Raw genomic sequence first — 27355 nt, 5'->3', positions numbered from 1 at the left:
TTCTGTGGGTTTCAGTGGCAGAAAAGCCATAAGCTAATGGACTGCGTTTAGTTGGAATATATGCTTGTCTTGATTTGCAGGCCTTCTGTAGATAACAAGTATCACTGTAATTACCGAAAATAAAACATTATTACTTGTTCTAAACTGGAGTTGCGGTTTCGTTTGGTGGGAGAATCTTTTTTTACAACAGTGACAAAAAACCTCATGTTTGGACACTGTTGAAATCTAGCACCCAATTCAGAGGAAAAGAACAAGTGAACGATCACAGCCCGTGCAGTAAGTGTGCAGAAACTAGTTTCTTCCTAAGGGAGTTAACTCTGATCCTGTTTATTGGAAACATGTGCAATGCTGCATGTTTATTGGGGTGCATAGTTGCAATGAGTGCAGATGACAGGCTTGAAATGAGAGATATATTTAGCTATAGGATGGGAAGAGAGACCACCCAAGAGATGATTAACGTTTTGGAAATAGTAATATTCTCAAGATTCCATACAAAAAACAAAAAAATAAACATAAAAACAATGAAATGCAGACAGATGCAGGTTCACACCAGTATCTTGACCTTTGTGTCAATCATTTCTGTTGTTTTGGGGATAATGATCCCAACTTGTGCTTTAGCATATTTATCCCCAATAACGGCTAATGTCAGCATAATTAAAGATCAATTAGTAAAACATTAGGATCTACCAACGATCATACCTGAAAAGTATCTAAGATCAAACACTCCAAATCCAGTCATTCATATCATTGAATTGGGTTGATAATAACGCAAGTGAAACCATGTGCGTTCCCTCACCCAACAACAAATGCCAATCCCAATGCTGTGTGCTGTGTATTTCTTTTTTTCTGGCCGTGTCATCGTTCCTCACATTGATGGCTACTGAGGGGGGGGGGGAGATACTGATCACGTTTAAGAAAATAAAATAAAATAAAACACAAACTCTGACACATTCTGCAAATATCAGTTACATTCTGTGTGTGTGTGTGTGTGTGTGTGTGTGTGTGTGTGTGATACCATCGATTTTCTCAACGCTAAGGTCCACATTCTATCGAGGCAGTATTCGTCAGTTGCCGTCAGCTCATCTTCATTTGCCCTGAGCCACAATTTGTGTTTGACTGTGTCCAACAGGAAACTCTCCTCAACCCAAAACTGTCCTCAATGTCACAAACTGAAGACTGTCTGCAAATTGTGCTTGTCGCAAAACTCATTGACGCTCCTAAAAATAACTCTAAAAAATATTGACCAATCTTTTTTTTTTCCAGTCATTCGCAACACCTTGATTAATAATCCTATTTTAGCTTTCTTTTGTGTTCCTTGGTGAATAGCCTTCCATACTTTTGTTCTGTTAATAATTTCCTTTTTTTTTATTTTTTAAAATTTGCTAACACTTGGAGGGTGGGGGGAGAAATGTCAATAGTATCACACACACATCCCTGCCAGATTTTATATTGAAAAAATCTGTGTTGTCACCGCAAGTGTTTCCATTTAGGTATAGTGCACCTTGATCATATTAAGTCTGCCAGACATTCCATCTTGCCGTATGATCTCCCACCGGGAACATCAATCAATCGAGTTAAAAGCTGCCGCAAAGTCTCTGAAGCAGATGATCGTATATTCTTGGTTGGATCATTTGTGTTTCAATATGCTGCACAGCATCAAGTATACATTAATTATATAATCGTAACATGTGAAATGCAAGGCAATAAATTTGCGCTGTGCAGAGTGGGGAAAGGGGCAACATAGCAGTGGCCCCGGGGCATTCAGAGAGCATCTATTGAAGAATGGCATCTAAATAAAATGAAGGAAATAAATAGCGATTTATAGAATTTCAGGCTAACCATATTGTCAGAACCAATCATTATGGATTTTGGAACACAGCTGCTTAGTGTAAGGGTGGGTAATGTGAGCTATGTTTAGTTTAATTTCACGCAAAAGTTAATTTTTTTTTTTTTAGATGTGCATTAAATTTGACCGATAGTAATCATACACCAATTAAGTAAGATTTCTTCAATTTCAAGTTCTTAAGACCTTTTAAACTTGACCCATCTTAGACATTTTTTTTTAATAAAAAATTGTGTAATAGATTTTGGTTAAAATTGGAATAATGATTCTAGATATAAGGTATGGTATACATTATATGTTGATCTTTGCAAGATAACACAACAACAACACTATTAAAGATGATTTAATCAACATTTGTTTCTCTAGGACTTTTTTTCCTGGATATTTTAATCACACAAAATACATGTTAAAATATTCTTTGATTTTGGATTTTTTTTTTTTTAAATTGACATAATTTATCTTAGTTTGAATTTGTAATTTACTAAAATATGTTGCAATATGTTACTGTCTATTACTCTCACTATGTTGTTTAACAACCGCTTCTGCTCTTATTTTATACTAGCAGTTCAGCCCGACTTTGCTCGAGCCCTATGTACTGTTCATAACTTTATGTGCATATGTATATATATATATATATATATATATTAAAAAGTTTGACTACCTACTCCTAAAATTTCAAATGTTTAGACCCAAAATTGGTTGAATAGTTTGCTAGAGATCGCAAAGGTCAAATCTTTTGAACTTGGACCCCTTGGCAGCTAAATTGTCGACCAAAAACTGATTAAAAAGCTTGCCCTATACCTGAATACACTTTATATAAAATTTAAAATGTTTAGACCAAAAATTGGCTGAGTAATTTGGTAGAGACCGCAGGTAAATTTTTTTAAACTTTGACCCCAATTTTGACCCCCTTAACATTTATTGCTTTGAGCTCAAGTCAAATTAAAAGTTTGATCCATGTTCAAGTAACCTACATCTAAAATTTCAAGTGTTTAGATCCAAAATTGGCAGAGGAGTTTGGTAGAGTTTTCAAAGGTCAAATCGTCGAACTTTGACCCCTTGACAGCCAAATTTCTGGCCAAAAACTGATTAAAATTTTTTTTCCCCAAATCTCAATACCGTTTATGTCAAATCTCGAGTCTGTAGACTGAAAATTGATAGAGTAGTTTGGTAGGGAAATGCGAACACACACACACACACATTTTCACTTTTATAGATATACTAGCATGGGTGCCTGGCGTTTCCCGGGTATTTGGAGATGTATACTAAGCAAAAAAAAAAAAAAAAAAAAAAAAAAAAAAAAACGGTCAATTTTTTTTTAACTTTGACCTCTATTATGACCCCTTCACATTTGTTGTTCGGGGCTCAAATCAAGTTATTAATTAGATTCATGTCCAAGGAATATATATCTAAAATTTCAAGTGTTTAGATCCAAAATTGTCGGAGGAGTTTGGTAGAGTTCTCAAAGATCAAATCGTTGAACTTTGACCTCGTAACAGCCAAATTTCTGGCCAAAAACCGATCACATAGATTTTCCCAAATCTCAGTACCCTGTATATCAAATTTCGAGTCTGTAGACTAAAAATTGACAGAGTTATTGCGTAGGGAAATACACACACACAGACAAACACACAGTCACGTTTATTTTTATATATATATATATATATAGATTGTTTATTTTTTTTTTTTACACAGGCATTACTACATTATCAAGGCCAATAGGCCACTCAAGGATAAGGGTTAAAGAGTGTACAGTAGAAATTGGAAAATATAGTAATCATTAGTAATGAAAATTCGGTAAATTTGTTAACTTATATGGAACGGCTCATCAAGAACTTGTTTACGTTAGACTTAAAGACAACCATATTGTAATCAGCTGAAAAGGCGTGCAGTTCTAAGAAAGAAGCTTTGTTCATGGAATCTACGTTTAGGTTTAGGCACAGATAAAGAGTGGGGGGAATTATTGATAGTGTTTTCAGCTAGACGAGTGTTTCTTGTGAAACTTTGACTCAGTCGAACACTTTCCATGAAAATAACGATACAGCAGAGACAAGCTCGCAACATCTCTTCTGTGAGATAGAGGTTGCAGAGAAGAGAAAAGGACATCTCCTACGAGGCTACGAAGTCTATTTTGAACTCTATCACGGCAGGACAAGTTCTTTCTAGCTGCTCCTGCCCAGATGTGTCAACAGTATTCCATCCTTGGACGTACCTGGCTCTTATATAGATAGAGAATTGCATCAGCAGTGAGATATCTACTGGATCGATAGAAGGATCCCACCCTTTTTCCAGCGGCCTTGGCAACAGATTTAATATACGTGTTCCATTTAAGATCAGGAGTAAAGATCAAGCCCAGGAGCTTGTCAAAACATGAGGCCTCCCCAAGACGAGAGCCATTCATTTCAATTGATGCCAGATGTGGATCAGAATGTTGATGATGTAAAGAGAGAAGCTTGGTTTTAGATGCATTAAAAGTAACCAGCCACTCCTTTCCCCATTGTACTACGTGCTCAAGATTAGAGGAGAGAGAATCAGAGAGAACTTGGTCGTTTACTGTCTTAGATGTGCTACCATAAATGGTAGTGTCATCAGCATAAATGTCTCTTTCACTTCTCCACATACACTCTCCTGCTCTCTTTATACATATATGCGTGTGTGTGTGTGTGCGCGCGTGTGCGCGTGTGCATGTTTAACAGTTCATGATAATCATTTTCTTTCCATTACCACTACCTTTAATTCTCCATCTCCCTCTTTCTATGTTGATGAAGAGAGAGAGAGCATAAGAAAAGAGTAGAAATACAACTATTTAACATGCTTGAGAGAAGGAGAGAAAGGAAGAGAGAGGTGATAAAGTGAGCAGAAATAAGTAATTTTTCAATTTTGTCATATTTTACTGTCTTTGCAAACTCATTTCCCCCTCCCCTTATTGAACTTTTCTTCTTAGATGGTGTGTGTGTTTAGGGATTTCGAAATCAATGTATTTAAGGTGAAAATGTAATTATTATAAATTCCCAAAATTATAAAAAAAAGATCCAGTAGAAAATGTGCTAGATCCAGTTTTTACAAAAAAAAAAAAAAAAAAATCGTCCACAAAAACGGTTCAACATTTTGTATTTTGAAATGGCGGATTGTCAAATTGATCGATTGCAGTTACCTCTCCTTGATGTTGAGACCCTTTTCCATTTTTAAACAGGCGATAAAACTCTATAAATCGAGTAATTTTATTTTTATTTGTAATTATTTTTCTACTGGATCACTTTCGGTAATTTATAGAAATTAAACTAATTTCAACATGGAATGTAAATACATAACAATGTTTACACCAGTTTCAAAATTCATTAGTCTGCGCAAACACTCCTTTTTATGTGAGTTTAACATCAAACGACCCTCTCCTTCATGGGTCGAATTACTATAAACCAAATTCTCAGATTATTAAAAACATTTTCTCAAAACTTATTGCTCAATTTTGATGTGACAAATTCAGTTTGTTCTTTAAGCTAAAGATAAAATGACCACCTATCAAAATTCGAATTTGGGATGACAGAAAATTTTGTATGTTAAACTTGCATAGAAAATGTTTCTGAATTTTTGAGATGAGGATCGATTATTCATATTATTTGGATTCTTCAGATTACTGTTTACATCTTGAGTGTTATTTTCACAATGGTTCAGTTGATGTAACTTCTAATCTTCTTCAGGCATATCTTGTTGAACTCGGGAATCTTACTGTTAAACTCGGGAATCTTACTGTCGAACTCTGAAATCCACACAGAATTTCAAATGTAACCTTTTATTCAATCCATGGGAGTAGCATGCTCTCATTCCACTTTGCTGGAGGATGAAGGTTAATATCCACGGTGCAAGTGATACTCAAGACACAATTGCAAATTACTTTGGACCCAGTCATGACTGACGGAACAAGAGCATGCTACTCCTGTGGATTAAATAAACGGTTCTGTTTGAAATTCTGTGGAGGTTTTTCAGATCAACAAGATACACCTGAAGAAGGTCGGAGGTTACATGGACCAAAATGTTAAAATAACACTCAAGATGAGAACAGCAGTCTAAAGAATCCAAATAACAGGGATTATATAGAAAAGTAAACAATTCTTTTTATTTATTTTTATTATAATCTGTGAATTTGGTCCTTAATCATTAGAAGATTCTTTTTTCAAAAAAAACCTTTAATCTATATATATAAAAGTGAAAATGTGTGATTGTTTGTGTGTGTGTGTGTGTGTGTGTGTACACGCGCGTTTCTGCGTATGTCTGCAAAACATTTTTTTCCGGGAAGCCATCGGTCAGCTCGCTCCTTAAAACTTTTTATATCACATCTAAATCATAATATCTATGAGTTAACAACGGGGGCTGTCTGTCTATTTAATTTGCCCGACTTTGAAAAGCTAAATATTACACATTTTTGGATTGCCGCGTGTGGATTCGGCTTTTCATATAAAAAAAGCGAAACTAATTCGAAGGTGGCAGCATCGTTCCCGGTGATTGCACTTGGAACGTCCAAAAGCAATCAGCTTTGATCAATGCGGAGTTTCTCCTTATATCAGACAATTGCTATTAAATTTGGACAATCCGCTTTTTATGGAGAGCTGGTTTCCCCCCAACATCTTGGGGAAACAAAAAAAAAAAAAAATTGCCCCGCAGTAAATAAAAAAACTGCCCTGCAGTGAAAGTTAACTTGACCTCATTAAGCCATTTAGTGTGGGCACCTGCCAATTCTTAATACTTAAATAAATTCAAACATGTTTCCGTTACTATTTCTTGTTGGCCTAGCAGTTAACGTCGCACGTTTTTTTTTTCACACTTTATTTTCCAACTTCACCTCAAGGCTTCGGGTTTGATCCTTCCTACTTACCTACCAAAACTTTTTTACCCCCCCCCCGACACAAACACCCAGGCAACGATTTTTTATTATTTTTTGTTTTGATTTATCCAAAAGCACACACACCTCTAAACACCCAGACAACGCCAGGTACCCCCGCTAGTCTATAATATAAATCTCACCTGTGTGTTTAAATGTATGTATGTATGTTTGTATGTCTGCATAAAACTTTCAACAGAGGCAACGGATTTTCATAAGATTGGCATCATTTTGAAGCTCGATGTCTCGTACGACAAATATGGAAAAATTATCCAAAAACATTAATTGCTTCACCCTTAACTGGGTACTTTTCTACAAGGAGGGGTCGAATTTTTTGCAAGCCATTTTTGTAAGTCATCATATCGATTGGGTTGACTTTGCCTAATTTTAATGTTCCGAACTTCCGGTCGCATCATGGAGTAGCAGTAAGACAGATTTTCTTTCCCTTTCTTTTCCACCTTCGCGTCACAGGTTCGAGCCTGCTTGCCTACTACCACTCCCCCCCCCTTGCTCAATACACACCTCCAAAAACTCGGGCAACCAGGCTAGTAAAATATAAATTTGTATGAATAAATGTGAAATCATGCATTTGTTTGCTCAACAACCCCAATGTTGAGCGATACCATTACCAAGTGCAGAAAGAGGAAACTTGATCATTATCCATGACTGGGTGTCTAGTCGCGTCAGTCCCCAGCAATTTTCTTCTTGGCCTGATTGACTCACATCTGACTTTGACTCCAATCTCTCTTGGAGGATTGCTATCAAGGCCACTCGAGGATAAGGGTTAATACCAAAAATAGTCAGGAAGAAGAGAGCCATAAGTCTGCAGTTCTTAGAAAGAAGCTACTGGAATAGGGAGCTGTATTACAATGAGGTATCAAAATAGTGAATGGATGAAGACCACTAGACCAACGAGTTGAACAAGCTGGAACAAAAGAAGCAGGGAATAGATCAGATAATTCTGAAGAACACAGGCCAAAATAGTATTTATAGAAAGGTTGCAGAGAAGAAGATAGGGTGGGGCTAATTAAACTGCAGATACGTTTCTGCACCTCATCAAGAACCCTCAAATGGGACAGAGTGTTTAAAAATGGTATTAGAACTTAAGCAATACTTCAATAATAATAATAATAATAATAATAATAAAAATAACAAAACGTTTAAATTAACTTACCTTCATTAAAACAGATTCACTTAATTTCTCTCTATTTACAATTTTGATGGCTACTTTTTTGCCAGTAATACAATGTACTCCAAGCTTGACCAGTCCTGAAAGAAAAAAAAATGATATCATAACAAAGCGTAAGTTATCATTGCTCAATTAATATCTTTATATTACTTTGATAAAAAAGAAAACATGGGAGTGTAAGTAAAAATTACTAAGCAAAAAAATATACGAGCAAATCTACAAAGACTTCTTTTTTTTTTTTAATTATTATATTTTATACAGAACTAGAATACCCGTCCCATGATGAGTAAAATGTATTTCCCAAAAGAACCGTTTTCCATCACTTTTATGTCTCCTTACCAGATTAAAATCAAGATACAATGATACTAAACCTTTTATGTAGAATCCTTATTTGAAATTTCTTCAAAATCCATTATATGATTTTGATTCTAGAAAATGTTTACCATTTAAGCTCAAAGTAAACTTAAGAAATTAAAATTCAGGAAATCTTGTTTAATTGGTGTTGAATATCTATAAATCATATTCAATGCAAATCTATTTGAATTTTCAAATGAGAGGTTGTGCCCATATTAAGCCTACTAAAAAACAGTAATATAGTAAAAAAAAAAAAAAATAGATTGAAATCTGAGAAATAATTTAATTTAATACCTACTGTCATTATTTCATAAATATTGAAAATTTCAAAAGTGATTTCACCCAATCCTTACTCCTTTTGCATAAAACTAGACTAGTAAGTGCTAATTTAACCTAACATTTAATTGTTTGGCTACTACTATGGCTTTTTGGCTTTATTAAATAAAATTACAAAATACAAAGCACAATATTCAATTCTTAAATGAATGTAATTAAAAAATTAGATCTTAAAAAAAGAAATTACAAACCAACTACAAAAGACAAATTGTAATTATTTAAGTGAATAACTATAAGCTGAAGTTCTGCACCTGCTGCTGCTGCTCTACTTCCTCTTCTATTCTTGCTGCCTGCCTCCTGCCTCCTCTGCTCTCATAGTCTCCTGTATCTAAAGTTGAATACTTTTAAGTTGTAATGTAGAAACATTAGAGTTTCTCCATTCTCAGGACGCAGTCTGTTCCTCATGGGTTCATACACATTACCACCTGTACTAAAGAACATCTCACTCTCCACAGACGAAGGTGGTGCACTTAAATATTTTGAACCCAATTTACTGAGCAGTGTTAAGATCTCCTGTGTCTTCTCCCACCACAGAAATGGATCATCAACTTTCGTGAGTAGTTGTAACGCTATGTAATGGTCAAGTTCTTTTGTGCACTTAACTATATGGGATTTACTCGTTTTGTGTTTAGATTGTGATTCTTGTATTTCTCTTGTAGTTGTAGTCTCCAGGTTTAACTCAGCTTCTACCTGCTCTAAGTTTTGATTTGTTTCTCTACGCTTATTATTCATCAAACAGGCTTGAAAGAGATGCTGCTTTACTTTCATAAATCCTGCTCATTCTGCTTCATTATCATCAGTAGGAAGTAGATGTAGAATCCAATTCTTAGTGTTTTCCCTGTCATTCTTTTGAAATTTAAATCTTGAGTCTAGGAAAATAGACACACAAGTTTTTATCATTTAGATAGGATGAAAGTCTTGTTTCCATTGATTCATTGAATTATTCAACAGTGGTAAGGATTCCACTAAAGTCAGAAACGTCAGAATTCGATTGGACAGCTTTTGAAAGAAGTAACATCACAGCTAAAATTGTAAGTATTGTCATAGATATGGTTGAAGTCCTGTGACTTGCTTTTTTGGTGATTTCTTCTAATGGACTCAGTAACTGGGCAATTTTTTGAACAAGTCTCCATTGGTAAGTTATTAAGGGAGGAATCTTATAGTGTCCCAAATTCCCGTATGAAAAAGAAATAAACGAATCTCTTATTAAAAAAATTTGGTTTGTGCTGATCATTTTGCTTCACAGATACGCCATGAAAATTCTAAATATGTTTTCTATGCCAATCTTTTAAAATTAATATTTGAATCATGTGTCTAGGAAAGTAGACACACATAAGTTTTTATCATTTAGATAGGATTGGTTGGTTGTTTTTGTTTTACGGCATATCAACCCTTTCCGGGTTATTTAATGCCGAATCCAAAGATTTTGAAAACATTTTTTTTTTATAGAATATATTTGTTGTTTTCACGTTGGTTTCTATTTAACCCATAGTTGGGACCCTAAGAGGTACTACCACTCCGGGTCAGAGTGGACCTGGGAGCAATGGTAATTAAAGGGTGGCTCCACACTTCCCAAAGCCCACAAGCTGGGGCCTCACCACTGGATATAGTTTAAGGTCATATCCAGGACCCCCCCATTGAGGGACTTTTACCCTCTGCAGGGGGGCAGTCAGCGTATTCTAATGCCCCACATACAGGGCCTCATTTAGATAGGATGAAAATCTTGTTTCCATTGATAACCTCAATTGTTCAACAATGGTAAGGATTCCACTAAAATAATAGAATTAGATTTTGACAGAAATAATCTCAGAGCTAAATTTCTATGTATCATTGATATGGTTGATGTTCTGTGACTTGCTTTTTTTGGTGATTTCTTCAAATAAATTACAAAACCAACTACAAAGTATGAATTGTAATTCTTTAAGTGAATAACTATAAGTTGAAGTTCTGCACCTGCTGCTGCTCTACTTTCTCTTCTATTCTTGCTGCCTGCCCCCTTCCTCCTCTGCTCTCATAGTCTTCCCAGCATTTAAAGTTGAATACTTTTAAGTTGTAATGTAGAAACATTAGAATTTCTCTATTCTCAGGACGCAGTCTGTTCCTCATAGGTTCATACACATAACCACCTGTACTAACTGGATATTTTTTCAAACAAGACCCCATTGGTAAGTTGTTATGGTAGCAATCTTATCAACAGCACACATTACAAGAGCTTTTTGTTGTTCTTAATTTATTTTCAGCCTTTTAATACATTAAATTCCACCACGTGATCACATCTTGAATGAGTTTGTTTTTCCAAATTAAGCTAATCCTGTATTTCAGTTAATTTTCTAATTGCTAGCAGAAAGCGATTAAAGTGAAAAACTGTATTTCTGTTAAACGTAATGGTTGTCTTCACAGCCTGAGTTACAACGTATGATAGTGATTCTAAACCACATTCCCTGACACTAGCAACTATATTTGCTCCTGAATCCTGCAAGGCAAAAAAACTTTATTGAAGATTTTATACTCAACCAGAACATTGTGCAATTTTTCACTTATTCTTGCACCTGTGTGTGCACCAAGGAATGGAACAACTCTTAGTACAGCTCTGCACTGTTCAAAGTCATTTGAAAGCCAATGACCTGTCAAACTCAGAAAGCGAGCATTATCTGTTGTAGTCTGTAGTTGATGAAATGTTGCTTATTTCAGCAAGAAAAAAAATTGAATTTGTGTTTTACTTTTGTAAATATATCAAACATTATTTTGCAGTGAAGTATTTTTTGATAGAATTCTGTAATTTGAACAAAGTTTTGCAAATAAGCCTATTAAATCCAATGTCAGATATTATAAAGTATGGTTGAATATCAACAGCAATCATTTCTCTTATCAGATAATGGATCTCTTGTGACCTGTGATCATTATTATCCCAAACTTTCTTTTTGGCCAATATTGATTCTATAGAAGTTTGGTCTTTCGATGGAGGCTCATAGTTTTTGGAATGTCTTTCACTAAATATTCATTGTGCTTCTTTTTCTTATTTGAAACTTTTGCTTTTTTTTTTAATGAACTTTTCTATAATGATTTAACATATAAGTTATTGTAACAGTTTTAGCTGATTTGCCATCCTTTAATGTGATAGTTTGAGATAACTAGCAAGCAGCTGTATCAAAATACTCCCAGCAGAAACTGGTTTTCATAATGGTTGAAGGTTGTTGCCAATATTTAGTTAATTTTTTATGTATTCAAATTACTTATGCCTGATATCTGATTAGTAAATTATCTCAATAAAATATACATCATCTAAACCAGAAAAATAAAAAAAAATATATAATAATAAAATAATAATATATATAATAATATAATAATAAAGGGGTAGCAAAAGTTCAAAAATGAGGAACAAGAGTATGAGTGATGAAGAATGATTTTATGTTCAGTTCTCACATCGTCACAATTTACTGTACAATTCCTCAAAATGAAAACTGAAAGATGAACTAACAGTTTTCTTTGAACATGATTTAAAGTAAAAAATAATAATGTTAATTCAATTGAAAGAGAAAAGAGGGAAATGTTCCATATGTGTACACCTTAAAGTCAGTGCAGCTGTAAAAGTCTATATGTTAACAGTGCGTCATGCCTGTTATTTGATAATATGGTAGAAACAATGCATGTCACTTTCTTGGCCTTCGGGCTGGGATCAAAGTGTAGTATCTGCCAGAGCAGATACTGCAAGCAAAGACCATATGTGAGAGCAATCCCACATATAAGACCTTGGTCAATGTAGGGGTAACCCTTCATACCAATTGTCACTATCCATTCCCCTACTCCCCGGGGAGTTGGTCCCCATTTCACCTTCACTCCTCACATTAAAAATCGGCCTTGTGCCTAATTTGCTCGGTGGGGGAGCAAATAAATACAACTTTCTTGGCCTTCGGGACAAGATCACAGTGTAGTATCTATTCTTCAGATGCTGAACTTCAATTTCTTGTTGTCTGTCAGTGGCAGAGAAGTCCTTCACGACTGAGACAATTTTTATTTTTGTTCTTTTTCTCCACGTTAAAAAACGACCCTGGTGTCTAACTCTGTCCCATAGGGAGGCATTGTAAATAGGAACAATACATGTCACTTTGATAAATTTTCACTAGCAAACAAAAGAGGGAGTTAACTTGTTTTCATTTACAATATAATATAATTAATATTAGTATCATTTATGATAACAAGATTTGCTGATGAATGGTATTAGAAAGCCTATTCAATGACCGATTAATCGGTAATCGGTCGATTATCAAAATCGGTAATCTGACAATTTGATAATTGGTACATCCTTACACACAAATAAAACAGTTTTCTATTTAGAAGCTTAAAAAAGAATCAAATTCGGTAATTGTATAGGAATAAGGAATTTAGAACAGAATTAGTAATTGTATTAGAATTGGGAAAATATTGGAATCGTCCCATCACTGAAATAGTTTTATTGAATAATTGGTTTTACAACTGTGCTGCACATCTCTTCATAATTTTGAATTTTTACTTTTTTTTTTTTTCCAACTGTTATCATGTATGTGAAGATGAATGTTGATCCAATGCTAATATGTAAATGGAAATTTTCTGATTGAGAACAACTGGCAATGGAAATGTGAACAGAAAATCCTTGCTGTGATTAAATGCCTAAAAATTTGTACAAACCTGATTTTGTGCAGCTTGTAGTGTCCGGTGGCAGACAAAAAGAATTTTTAAAAAATGCCCACTTCTGCTATTTGTATGCTGGTGATCTCGTGAAGTAACAAGAATTCTTGTCACCTCATATGCAAGTGAGATGCTATCAGTTTGAATAAAAAGCCTTATTTTCAGAAAATTATTTGATTTGGGTTTTGGAGAAGCGAGCTTTGACAACAGTGTGTCAGATTTTAGAGCACCTATTTACAATGCCTCCCCACAGGACAGAGTTAAACAACACGGTCTTTTTTTAATGCGGAGGAAAGGAACAAAAATAAAAATTGTCTGTCGTGAAGGATTTCTCTTCCACTAACAGAGAACAAGAAATTGAAGTGTAGCATCTGAAGAACAGATACTACACTTTGAGGTATCAAATCTTTTATTCACATGAAAAATATATAAAATACAAAAACCAAATGAACAAAAAATTTAGGCACAAGGCCAACTCAAAAGGGGGGGATACTGGTGAGGTTGATTGGTTGATGTCATCTCTTTGAAACTTTTTGGATTTCTCTTTTGCTAGCATTTTTTAACGTGTTTACCCTTTCGTATTGTGAGTGTTTATTTTTATTTATATGAAAATACAACAAAAAATAACAATGATAATAGTATTTCATTTGTGTAGAGGGTGTGGGGGAGAAAAATAAAAGTGTGGTTAGTAAGACCCTCCTTATACCGTCTAAATTGATACTACACTGATCTTAGCTCTAAGGCCAAGAGAGTAGCAAGCTTTGCTAACAGTGTCAAATTTAACCCCAAAACTTGTTAGTTGAAAGTGCAGAAGGGTTAACAATCCATTTGGTAAAGTGCAGAATAAGTAACAATTGATTTTTTATACATACTTGCTATTGTTAAAGGATGAGTTTGAATCTAGGTAAATGGAGAGGAGATATTACTCCTGTCCGTGATAGTTGTGATATATAAACTCAAGTAATATCGGACTAAGACTAATAGATGTAATTCGTATCATTCTATGTGTTACCGGTTTGTAAATAAAATGTCTCCGTAAAGTAAACTGTGAGTATTTTCTTTTTTTCCACTACTTTCTGTCACTTATGTGCTACACACACACACACACACACACACACACACACACAAACACACACACACACACACACACACATACTCGTCTTCAGGCATAATCTCCTGCAAAGTTATATGTCAATCCCTTCATTCATAACAAATTTGTAACAATGTAATTCAAACAATGATTGTCAAATATTTACAAAAGCAAAAAATCTTTTTTGAAATTTTAACAACTGATTTTAATAAAACTTAAGAAACAATGAACAAAAAACCTTAAGAAACAATGTATCGTTACACACATGTTAACATGTAGATACGGTCGTAAGGAAACAGAAGAAAAAGAAAGAATTCAACACACTTTTTTCAATGAAACAACAGCCGTTTATTTACAGGTACTTTCCAGAATAACGCCTTATTTCTTATTCACACTTTAATATGCTTAACAAGACTCAGCCATGTCGAACACGGGATACTCAGTCGATGTCCAGCCATGCTTCGTACGCATCTTTTCCTGTCGGTCTCAGGCTGCCTACATAACATGTCTATCTCTGTCCACATGAACATGATCACCGGTCTTTTTATAATCTTCTTCCTTGCCATGAAATCACCTCACACACGGCTCAGTTATTTGCATACAGCTGCCGTACGTACGTCCGTGCTCTGTTTGTTATGATACTAATTAAACACAGAAAGAAAATGTCAGCTTCCAAACACGTTTCGTATTTTCCTCTTTCTTTAATTTTCAATAATTTGGGGTAGCGTAAATGTATTTGTCATACTTAATAGTGAAGAATTAAAAACACCGTCAAGTTTCACCCCTTCCACACTATCCTTCCCCCAGCCCGGTCCCAAAAAATCAATAAGTTATTTCTCATAATTTATCAGAATTAAACAACAGGAACTAAAAAGAAAAAGAAGACCCTGAATGTGTTCTTTCTTGGCAACAACTTGACAACATAACAATTTTTTGTAAAATAGAATAAAACAAACGTTGAAAAAATTGCATCGGTGAACATGGTTCACACAAAGAAAATAAAAACCTCATTCGTTACACGAGTGAAACGATTTATCAGAAATTAATTCATACAAATTATTTGACAGGCCTCAATTTTCCATTTCAAATTTCTCTCATCTATTATATTAAGAACAGTTGTTTGCCTGCCTGTATGTATGCATGTATGTATGCATGTCCAGCTAAAAGTAAAAAAAACAAACAAAAAAAACTACAATATAAACAGTTACACAATTGGTATTTTTTTTTTTTACATGGGGGTCACCACTTATCAAGGCCTGAAGGCCACTCAGGGATAAGGGTTATTGCGTGTACAGTAATCAATGAGATAGTATTGTAGTAATCATTAGTATTGCGGGTTTTGATAGAGTCTCTTAAGGGGGCGGTTTGTCAGGAGTTTGTTTATGTTGGATTTGAAGACATCCAAGTTGTAGTCAGGTGGGAAACAGGCAAGCGGCAGAGAGTTCCACTGGCGTGCAGTTCTAAGAAAGAAGCTTTGCTCATAGAATCTACGTTTGGATTTAGGCACAGAGAGTGGGGAAAATTATTGACAGTAGTTTCAGCCAGATGGGTGTTTCTCGTGAAAGATTGGCCAGGGGGGGGGGCGAGGGATTGGAGCTTAGACGAGCACCTGCCATGGAAATAACGATAAAATAAAGACAGGCTCGCAACGTCTCTTCTGTGGGAGAGAGGTTGCAGGGAAGAGAAAAGGGCATCCCCCACTAAAGCACGGTCTATTTTGTACTCTGTCAAGGCAGGATAGGTTGTTTTTAGCAGCTCCTGCTCAAATGTGGCAGCAGTACTCCATCCTTGGACGTACTTGGCTTTTATACAGATAGAGAATTGCATCAGTAGTGAGATATCTTCTAGAGCGGTAGAAGGATCCCACCATTTTCCCAGCGACCTTGGCCACAGACTTGATGTATGTGTTCCATTTAAGATCAGGTCAAACCCAGAAGCTTATCAAAACATGGGGCCTCCCCTAGACGAGAGCCATCCATTTCAATTGATGCCAGATGAGGATCAGAGCGTTTATGATGTAGAGATAGGAGCTTGGTCTTAGATGCATTAAAGGTAACTAGCCACCTCTTCCCCCACTGTACCACATGCTCAAGATCAGAGGAGAGAGAATCAGAGAGAACATCATCATTTACGGGCTCTTGCAAGAATGGTGCATTCTGAGATTTGGTAGGCTGACAAATGTCTATGTCGGCAACTTCAAATATGTGAAGATTTTTGTGAAGGGGGGGGGCAGCTGTTGCAGCAATAGTTTCCTACGTTTCAGTGACAATACACCTTGTTTGTTATCTTTATGATTACTGTTTCCACTTCACTTCCGGTTGTTCCTTCATTTTTAATTGAATTTTTACATCTTTTGTTGGGTAAAAGTACAGAATTGGTAAATAAAGCACCCCCCCTCTTACATGTTTAGAATGTTTTTTTGTTTTTTTTTTAAATAATAACTTTATTATTTAAAAAAGAAAAAACATTAACATGGGGAGAGGCAACCGGAAGTGAAGTGGAAACAGTAATCGTAAAGAAATGAAAATCAAAAAAATTGAAAAAATTAAGAACCAGGGTCACTAAGAACAAAATAATTTTTTAAAAAATGAGATAATTTCTACTAACGATTAATTTGGAGAAGTGTGGATGGGCAAACAGTAGAACCTTGGGATATAATGGCTCCGGGATACGTTTTTTTAAGGTTACGATGTGGAATACAATGTTTTTCTGGCCCCTGATTATGGTATTTGGCTCGCCTTACAGTGTTATTTATAATATTATTTGATTAGATACATGTCCATTATATACTGTACTGTATAAAATTTTGCTTATTTAATCTATATATATAAAAGCGAAAATGTGTGTATGTATGTATGTTTGTATGTGTGTTTGTGTGTTTGCGTGTCCGCTAAAAACTTTCGCCAGACAGAACAAAAATTAACAAACTTGGTATCATATTGAAGCCCCAAAAAATATCGAAAAATTGGCCAAAAACGTTCATTTTTTTTACCCTGAAATCAACAATTTTCTAGGGGGGGGGGGTCAACAAAAACCGTCCTCTCATGACGAGATCGGTTCTACGCATGCGTCAGATGACGTCATGACCTGATTTACTTTAAATCGTTGAAGAACTGAGAGAATTTCATGTACGTCGTGTTAGCTCAGTTGGTTATAGCGTTGGTTCATTATCTAAATGTTTTGGGTTCGAATCGTGGTGTGAGATGCCTGCTTTTTTTTTTTTCGATTTTTTAAATTTAAATATTGAAGCAGGGTTATTTACGCCATTTTTCACGTAACGTTCGTTTTTCTGTTTTTTTTTTTTGTTTTTTTTTTTTTACTTCGCTTATTCTTAGGTTTTCATTAACACCCCCAACCGACACCCAAAAGCACCCGGGTACCCACCGATTTTTTAAATTTTAATATCGAAACAAGGCTTATTTAAGCCATTTTTCACATGTTTTTTTTTAAATTTTTTTTTATTTTTCAGAAGTTTTAACGTTCGTTTTTCTGTTTTCTTTTTTTGTTTTTGTTTTTAAGATTTTTACATTTAACATCGTTCGTTTGCCTTACGTTAGTTTTTTTTTGTTTTGATTACCCCCCCCACACACACATACACACACCGCCCGCTTTATTTTTCAGATAAGTTTTAACGTTCGTTTTTCGGTTTTCTTTTTTTACTTCGCTTATTCTTAGGTTTTCATTAACACCCACACCCCCGCCAACCACACACACCTCCAAACACTCGGGCAACGCCGGGTACCCCCCCCCGGGTACCCCCAGCTACGTTAATTTTTTTTTTCGATTTTTTATCCCCCCCCCCGTTTGCCTGACGTTAGTTTTTTTTTTGGTGGTTTTTTTTCCGATTTTGTAAAATTTTTGATTACCCCCCCCCACCACCACCACCACCACCACCACCGACGCCGCCCGAGCACACACCCCTCTAAACACCCGGGCAACGCCGGGTACCCCCGCTAGTTGTTAATAAATAAATGTTTTAGCTTATTATTTTTTCAATTAATAAATCTAGCAGATTATCAAAAAAAAAAAAAATAAATTTCAATATTTCAATATTTGTAGGGGTGCTCAATTTCTAATCCAACATTCTAGTAAATCGATCACCGATTTTAAAACCACTAAAAAAAATTTGTAACCTTTGTAAGTGTCGGGCGACAAAACTTTAAGACAATCATAAATCTATATATCTATAAAAGTGAGAATGTGTGTGTGTGTGTGTGTGTGTGTGTGTGTGTGTGTGTGTGTGTGTGTGTGTGACACTTCTCAACCGATATAATCAACAAATTTTTGATCTACAGACTTGAAACTTTTTAATCGGTTTTCATCTGGAAAAAGGGCTGCTAAGGGGTCAAAATTGAAAAATTGGTACGTGGGGGGGGCATCAGATTTTTATCTGTTTGTCAACTGTTTCATGGATGCGTATGATGTGTGAATGGTTCAGTGGTTCACATAACAGATTCATTATGTTAACAATAAGTAGGTTTGAAAACACTTTTTAAGGATAGTGTCAAGCTAGCCTAATGGTTATCACAATTGACTCATTGTCTAGATTTTGGTTTCGATCTCAGCTCAAGTATTTTTTTTTTTTTTTTACTTCCAAGAAGTGAACTGTTTAGAAAAACATAATACTCGCATGCACATGTCTCAGTTTCTGTATGAATTAAAATATAATATTTATGCATATTTTACAACCGGGCAACGCCGTGTACCCTGCTAATATGTCTAATAATCGGAAAAGGACAAATTTCAAACAATTTTTTTTTTTAATGCTAAACTGCTTATAAAAAAGGCTAAATTAGTGAAATTGGGTTTAAAAAGGTTAGGTGGTTCTGAATTGGGTGATTTATTTACAAGAACGTTGGATTGGAGCACAGCAGTAGCACCCCCTGTAAATATTTAAATATTAACTTTTTTTTTCATTTTCTTTTCTTTTTTATAATATAATCTGATAGATTAGTATCCATTCGATAATAATCTGCTGAAAAAAAAAATTTTTTTTTTAAAAAAAAGACGAAAATTAAAAAAAAAAAAAAAAAAAAAAAAAAATCGGGGGGAGCGGGGTAACGCTCGTACACGTGAACCCAGTAATCGTTTACAAAGAAGTGGCGTGTAGCAACTACGTTCAACCATGTTTCGTTGAATCAAATATCAAATAAATTATGCTTATTCACAGCTTGTGTATGCGATAAATAAGCCAAATCGAGAGCATGTTCTGTGGCTCAGTATGGAAAAGCAGTTATTTATAATCCCAATAAAAGATGATCTCTTTCCTCAACTCAGTTTAGCAATGACAGATAATCAATCGTAAAATATCTCAGCGCAGCCATTTTAAGCTGGCTCGCTTGGAGCCATTGTTTTCTTTCTAACTGGATAGTTACAAGTATCCTTTTAGATGTTAAATTTAGAACAAATACAAAATTATTTCAATAACGATGAGAAAAATCTGTTAACCGAAATTAGTTAAAAGCAAAACTATATGAATTTTTCTTTAGACATTTTAAGAAGAAAACTAAAATTAAGATCCCCACCAGACCATTCATTTTGTGTGTGTGTGTGTGTGTGTGTGTAATATACCTATCTTTCTATTATTATCTACTAGCAAAACTACCCGACATTGCCCGGGGCAAAAGTGTAAGATAATTTCGGTGCTTGTGTAGATTGCTGATCTTTTAAATCAATGCATTTTAGGTGAAAACATTATAACATACTTATGTGGCATGGCGAAATTAGTATAAATTCCTAAAACTACGAAAAACGATCCAGTGGGAAAATTACAAGTAAAAATAAAATTTATCGAATTTTATCGCATGTTTTAATGTAGAAAAACTGTGCGACCAATTCGGTATGACAAACTGACATATCCCTTGACTGAAATTGACTTAAATTAAGGGTCCGCCATTTTTCAACACAATATACTTGTGGATGATTTTTTGTTAAAAATACGTCTAGCACTTTTTCTACTGTATCATTTTTCGTAATTTTTGGAATTTGTACTAATTTCGACATGACACGCAAGTACATAGTATTTTCAACTTAACTGCGTTAGTTTTAAAGATCACAATCTATACAAACACCATAACTTCTATTTCTCTCTCTTCCCTCCGCCTCTATTTTCTTCACTAAGTCCATTCCTCTCTATGGACATACACGCATACATAACTTGAGTCGGCATAAGGGAAATAACCCTGTGAAAAAAAAAACTTCCTTTCACATGATAACATTAAAAATTGTTTACTAATTGGTGAAATTAAATTATATATATGGCCATTTGATCTTGAAAGAATGATTTTTCTTTTTTCTAAATTTTAGATATTTTTCTGGGCTTACATTGATTAAAAAAAAAAGTACCAACTTTGTAAAGGTTTGTTGAGTATTTGTAAAGTTTTAGCTACACATACAAACATACACACAGATGTTTGCCCTTATATATTTTCAATTTTTCTAATCATTTTGTTCTAGCTGGAGGATGGGGCATCCTATTGGATGCCAAATATTTACCCATCTCATACATTCTAACCAAAACATCTTTTTAAGATTGTAACCGTCCCTTGAAGTGCAATTGTTTGTATCTCTCTTGCACTTGTTTCGCCGAATATATTTGTCATATAGTTTTTCAAATTCTTTTTCATGAGTCCGGTTGCTCCTATAATATAATGGAATAATGGAGATCTTTCTAAGATTTCAGTTTATTTTCATGTATAACACAACCCCTTGGTATTTCGTTATAATTTCCCTCCCAGTTCCATTTAACCCAGCATCATTGTGAACACTAAGTTTTAATAAGGTTTTTTTTTCTTTCTCCTTCTTGCCCCTTAACACTATGTCAGGTTTAATGGCTTAGTTTTCTAGGTGCGAAGTGCCTTCAATAAGTTTCCAGACTTTTTTGTACAAGCATTTAAAATCGTCGTAGACTCTTGAAAATTCACCATGTTATTGTTATACATCTTATGAGATGACTGACCAATTTTTATGATTTTAGTTTCAAATAAACAGCTTCAGCAGAAATTGGATTACATCCTACGAAAGCCTGATTGTCACAGCTGGTGAATTTCAAAGATGCAATCTGGACGTGAGGACACTTTTTTTCTTTTTTTTTCTTTTTTTTTACACAGTGATCACCACTTATCAAGGCCCGGAAGCCACTCAGGGATAAGGGTTATTGCAAGTACTTTAGAAGAACGATATGCATAATTAGATGAATTCTATTTTAAACTTGGAAAAAATTGCACAGAAATGTATGAAATGCTTCAGACTACTTTCAGACCATCTTGCACGAATCTAGCATCAGTTTTTGAGTGGCATAAGAGATTCAAGGAAGGCAGGGAGTCTATGAAGGATGATGAGAGGTGTGGAAGGAGTAAGGAAGTTAGAACACCAAAGCCGATTAGCCAAATAAAGAATTTCATGGATAAGGACAGGTGGTAACTGATGAAGGCCAAAGGAATAGTTGGCCGAAACGTTGTGAAACAACAACTAAGAGAGATGAGGATAATAGTCCGCAATAAATAAATTAATAAATAATACTCATCTCAATAATGAATTCCAATTAAATAATATAAACTCCATCCTTGTCACAGACTATTTGACCAAGATGGCATCAAGACAGCTTCTCACCCTCCCCCGTATAGTGCAGATCGTGCTCCCTGTGATTTTTGGTTATTCCCTAAGCTCAAGGAAAACCTTAGAGTTTGTCGTTATGAGACAATTTAGAAGATGAAAGAGACTGTAACAGCGGTCATTGACACGCTCACACACGAGGACTTCCATGGGATTTTCCTGAGGTTGTTGGAACGGTATAACAAGTTCATTGCAGCCAGAAGTGATTGCTTCAAAGGGGATTCGAGTTTTATGTGTGTACTATCAAGATAAGTACCAATACGAGAAAAGTCTGGAAATTTTTTGTAGGCACCTTGTATATAGCTGTAAAAATTGCATAGTTATGTATTATATTAGTATGCCGGGACAACGCCGAAAGTGTGATAGTCAACCATTATTATGATTATTCAAACCAAACAGTTTTGTCAGCTAAAATATGTTTTAGAATAATTAGAACTAGCAGGACCTGTGGAAATTCCACCGCGGACTCTTTTATATGCTGATGTTGGCATTCTGTAGATGTTCAGCGTAAATGGAGACGCCCTGATATTATTATAGCTTTTTTGTTAAAACTTCAGAATTATTTATCTAAGCTAGCAGGGACGCCAGATCGTAAAATACGCTTAAATATGCTTGTATATATTATTATAGAGTCAATTCGATTCTTATAAAGTTGTGATTTCAAAATAAAATATATATATATATATATATCTGTATAACTTGGGTGCATCAGCTTGAATTGAAACCGAAACCAAAACTTATGAAGAAAATACATATTAATTTCTTTCAGCCATAGTCGAAACCGAAATTAAAACTTATAAAGAATTCTTGGTAAAATTAGTTATTACAAGAAATGGAAGGTCATAACAATTAAATGACAATCACTCGGTAGGAGAAAGATGTAAGCGTGACACACAAAGGAACACACACGCTATCGTATTAATATATAGATATTTAGAATATTTATTTATATTAATTTAGGAATATAACTTAAAAATGTTATAACAATTTAGTCAAAATTTAGTTAGAATAAGGACATGTAAAAACAGGTGATTATTTTAGCTAGTGACATAACGAGAGGGCTTGAAAGACATGTATCAGTTAATGAAGGGTTGGGAGTCAGAGTTAGCAGACAAGGTCAGTAGTTAGAGGTTGAAAGACAGTCGTGGACAGTAATGGCTCCGATTAGGAGGAAATGTTGATAGTAAAAGTCTAGAACCAGCGTTGCAGCTTTTCAATGGGGGGAAACATCCAGAATAAAGCTGCTGTAAATACCACCAAGACTTCAAGTTGTACAACTCTTCATTTGCAGCTTTTTCAAGATTACATCAAATCAAAACCAAAAATGGACCAGCTATGTCACTGCTGGCAACGCAATCAGAGCATACTATATAAACGCCAAAAACAGACAAAACCAAGTAAAACAGTAAAGATATAGATATGGATAAATATACAAAATTGTAAATCTATAAAAGTGAGAATGTGTGTGCGGACACTTCTCAACCTATATACTCAACGGATTTTTTATCTACAGACTTGAAATTTGGTATATAAGGTATTCAGACACGTGGAAAACTTTTTAATTGGCTTTCATCTGAAAAAAAAATTTTTAAAAAAAGCTGCTAAGGGGTCAAAATTAAAAAATTGGTAGTTGACAGTCATCGGATTTTTATCTGTTTGTCAACTGTTTCACGACTGCGCATGCACAAATCGTTCACATTATGTTAAGAATAAGTTGGTATAAAAACACTTTTTAAATAACGTGTCAAGCTGGCCTAATGGTTATCGTACTTGATTCACTGTCTTTAAGTTTTGGTTTTGATCTCAACTCAAGTATTTTATTTTTTACTGACAAGTGAACTGTTTAGAAAAAACATAATACTCGCATGCACATGTCTTAGTTTTCTTTCCGCTTTATATCCTTTATTTTTTTTTAAGGAATTTAACGTTCTGTTTGATACCAGACAACGCTGGGTACATCTTCTAGTCACATAATAAAATGAATGCGACAAGAATCCAAAAACCGGCATCACTGTGTGAGAAAGGCAGCCTACTGGGAACTGGGCAAACGTTTGCACCCAGAAGGTGTAAACACAAGCAGGAGACAGTAGTGGAAAATGATTGATTGATTGATTGATTGATTGATTGATCTTGTTTTACGGAATATCAACTGTTTTAGGCCATTTAATGCCAAATTTTGTCAGAGGTATTGATATATAAAATTTGTAAAAAAGGATTTTTTTAAAGGTTTTAAAGATATATTGTGTAAGAGTTAAAACTGTTTGGGTTGATATTGTTGAATATATCTTTTAAATTGTTTGATGGCTTATTATTTCAATTTTTCTGCCATTTAGCTCTGATGAACTTCTGGATTGATGATTTGAAATCTGAGTGGACGATTTTGATATCTATATCTATAAAAAATTGAATTTTTCGTCACACTTACATTGACATTAGAAGCCTCCTTTTTCAATTCAAAAATTAATAAAATGAACTTCTAATTCATGGATATGCGAACAACTAAATAAAGGTTAACTTAGTTGCATACTCTTTGAAAAATGAGCATTCATTAATTTGTTAATTTTTATGATTCCTTATTGGATGGTGATTTTCATTTAACTATTAGACTTAACTATACGGCACAATCACGTTGACACACCGGTTTTCGCCAGATCACCGAAGTTAAGCAACGTTGAGCCTGGCCAGTACCAAACAGGTGACCATTTGGGAAGGGTAGGCGCTGTATGTGCTCTCCGCTTATCTCAGCATTTGTTTCCAGTCGTCCTGTACTTCACTTGCCACTGGTATTTAACAATGTTGTCTCAGGAGAGGTGTGGTTGGAGATTGCGCACCTCCTGTCACAAAAATTTCATATGCAAGCAACCCTACCTGGGTATCCATAGTCTGTCCAAGACTGAAGGAGTCTGCTGCGTGATTAGGCTAAATTCTATTTATGCATAGTTTCTTCATTGTGCATAATTTTGTAGCATTTAGGATGAAAACTTTTTAGTACATGAACATGTAGTTATCCTGGCTTGAGGTAGTTACTTGTGTAGCCACACTGATGAGCTGTGAAACAGTAAAACAGTGCCGTATGTGAATGACATATATATATATATATATATATATATATATATATATATATATATATATATATATATACATGGCATAATCGCATTGACACACCGGTTCACATCAGATCACCGAAGTTAAGCAACATTGAGCCTGGCCAGTACAAAATGGGTGACCATTTGGGAATTCTAGGCGCTGTATGTGCTCTCCACTTATCTCGGCATTTGTTTCTAGTCGCCCTGTACTTTACTTGCCACTGGTATTTAACAATGTCGTCTCAGGAGAGGTGTGGTTGGAGATTGCGCACCTCCTGCCACAAAAATTTCACATGCAAGCAACCCTTCCTAGTCTGTTTAAGACTGAAGGAACCTGTTTTATATATATATATATATATATATATATATATATATATATATATATATATATATATATATATGCGGACAGTCTATCAAACTATTCTCTGGGTTTTGGTCTACAGACTTGAAACTTGATATACAAAGAATTTGAACCTGTGGAACAAATTCAATTTGTTTTTTAGCAAATAAAAATAGCTACTAATGGATCAAAATTGAAAAAAAACAAAAAAAAAAAAAAAAAAAGAAACATTGACCTTGGTAGGAGTAAGTCGGCTAAACCTGTTACTTTGGCACATGGAGAGATATACAGGAGTTGTTACTATTTTGCAATTTTTGTATACATATGGATGTAGGTCATATGGTGATGGATAAGAATAGAGACCTACATGTTTTGGTTTCGATTCTAGCTGATGGCACCCAAATTACTATTGTATGTTGGGTACAATACAAAAATCTATAGAGAATTGACTCTATAATAAATACAAAATATGCATAAATTCAAATGTCATGTTTAAGCATATTTTACGACTGGGCAACGCTGGGTGGTCAGCTACTCTGATATATTTTGATGCAGTGATTTTTTTAGCTGCTATATATTTTTCATTGTCACAGATGCCAATATGACTTGGTATCCAGCAGAAGATAATGATTTTGTTTTTGGATTATTGGTTCATTCTATTTAAAAGTTTGATGATTAGTGGGTTTGTCAAATTTTGTTTCTTTAGTTGAATTGGAACAATTACATTAAGAGCATTGCCAGGACCGCTGCGAAGAAGGTAGGTTCTCGCTACCATGCTAGAAAGCTACTAACACCCGAAAGTATCCTGTACCTCTATAAGGCCACCATTCGCCCATGTATGGAGTATTGTTGTCATATTTGGGCTTGTGCATCTACTACTAATCTTTCGTTCCTAGATAAGGTTCAAAAGAGAGTCACCAACCTGATAGGTCCTGAACTGTCGTCTAAGTTTCAGCTTCTGTCCCATCGAAGAAATGTAGCATCCCTCTGCCTGTTCTACAAGTACTTTAACAGTGAATGCTCTGACAAACTGCAAGCACTCGTACCCCCCTCGACGTAAATACCCCCGACAAACCCGACAAGCAGCTAAATTACACCCCTTCACAGTAGAGATCCCTAGATGTAAGAGAGCCTTCTACTTCAGTAGATTTTTCCCCAGAACCACTAAACTTTGGAATTCTCTTCCGGGTTCCTGCTCCCCCAACTGTACTGACATGCAGAAGTTCAAGTGTAACATGAACTGACATCTTGCTGCCCAACTGCCCACATAGTACCCCTATAGATTATGTCCCTTATAGTAGCCCCCTACATCAAAGCGGCAATGTGCCTTGTTTGGGGTGAAAATGTAATAAAAAAAAACAAATAAATAAAATATACAGGTGGATTTAGAGTCTGAGAAAATGATGAATTTGTTGGATTGAACTGTTGTGATAGTATCCAGAGCTAGGTTGATAGCCAAAATTTCAGGACAATAAATTGAGACCTTATTTGAAATTTGTATTTGTAATTTTGTACTGTTGAGTAAGGCAACACACCCTACTCTGTCCTGACTTTTAGAGCCATCAATACATATGTGTACGTAATCAAAGTTATCCAGAATATAGTATATATTTGTAGGTAAGCAGAGAAGTTATCTATAATGGAGAGAGTTTCTTCTTGAAAAGTGATTGGGCTTGTTTTTTGTTTTGAAGTGTTTGGCTAGATTCAGTAAAATTGTTGGTTGTTCTGGTGGAAAATAAAAATCATAAAATCCTCTGGGACATTGAAAACAAAATGGATGAATTCATCCAAGCAAATAAATCATAAAATTAGTTCTCTCTATGGCTTTAAATACTTTCTCGCCCCTTAAGCTATTCTCTATCTCTACAAATCTACAATCAGACCATGTATGGAGCAATGTGGTTATATTTGGGTTGGTGAATTTTCTGTCCCATGATAAATTGCCGAAACGTATCTGCAATT

At 34.9% G+C, this 27355-nt stretch overlaps 1 protein-coding gene across 36 annotated transcripts in view; it reads right to left on the bottom strand.

The window, feature by feature from the left end:
• The window catches only part of LOC145260441 (serine/threonine-protein kinase BRSK2-like), a 685204-nt gene that overhangs the window by 473397 nt on the left and 184452 nt on the right, over positions 1 to 27355 (bottom strand). For all 36 annotated transcript variants that reach the window (XM_080118482.1, XM_080118488.1, XM_080118489.1 and 33 more), the window contains exon 2: positions 7894 to 7988. In XM_080118482.1, coding sequence (XP_079974608.1) covers positions 7894 to 7988 — 95 coding nt within the window. The remainder of the gene's footprint in view (positions 1 to 7893; positions 7989 to 27355) is intronic.

This window comes from Euprymna scolopes, chromosome 36, assembly GCF_053919585.1.
Source record: "Euprymna scolopes isolate OS-2025 chromosome 36, ASM5391958v1, whole genome shotgun sequence".
Classification (NCBI taxonomy): domain Eukaryota; kingdom Metazoa; phylum Mollusca; class Cephalopoda; order Sepiida; family Sepiolidae; genus Euprymna; species Euprymna scolopes.
This window is presented reverse-complemented; position numbering and strand designations above follow the sequence as displayed.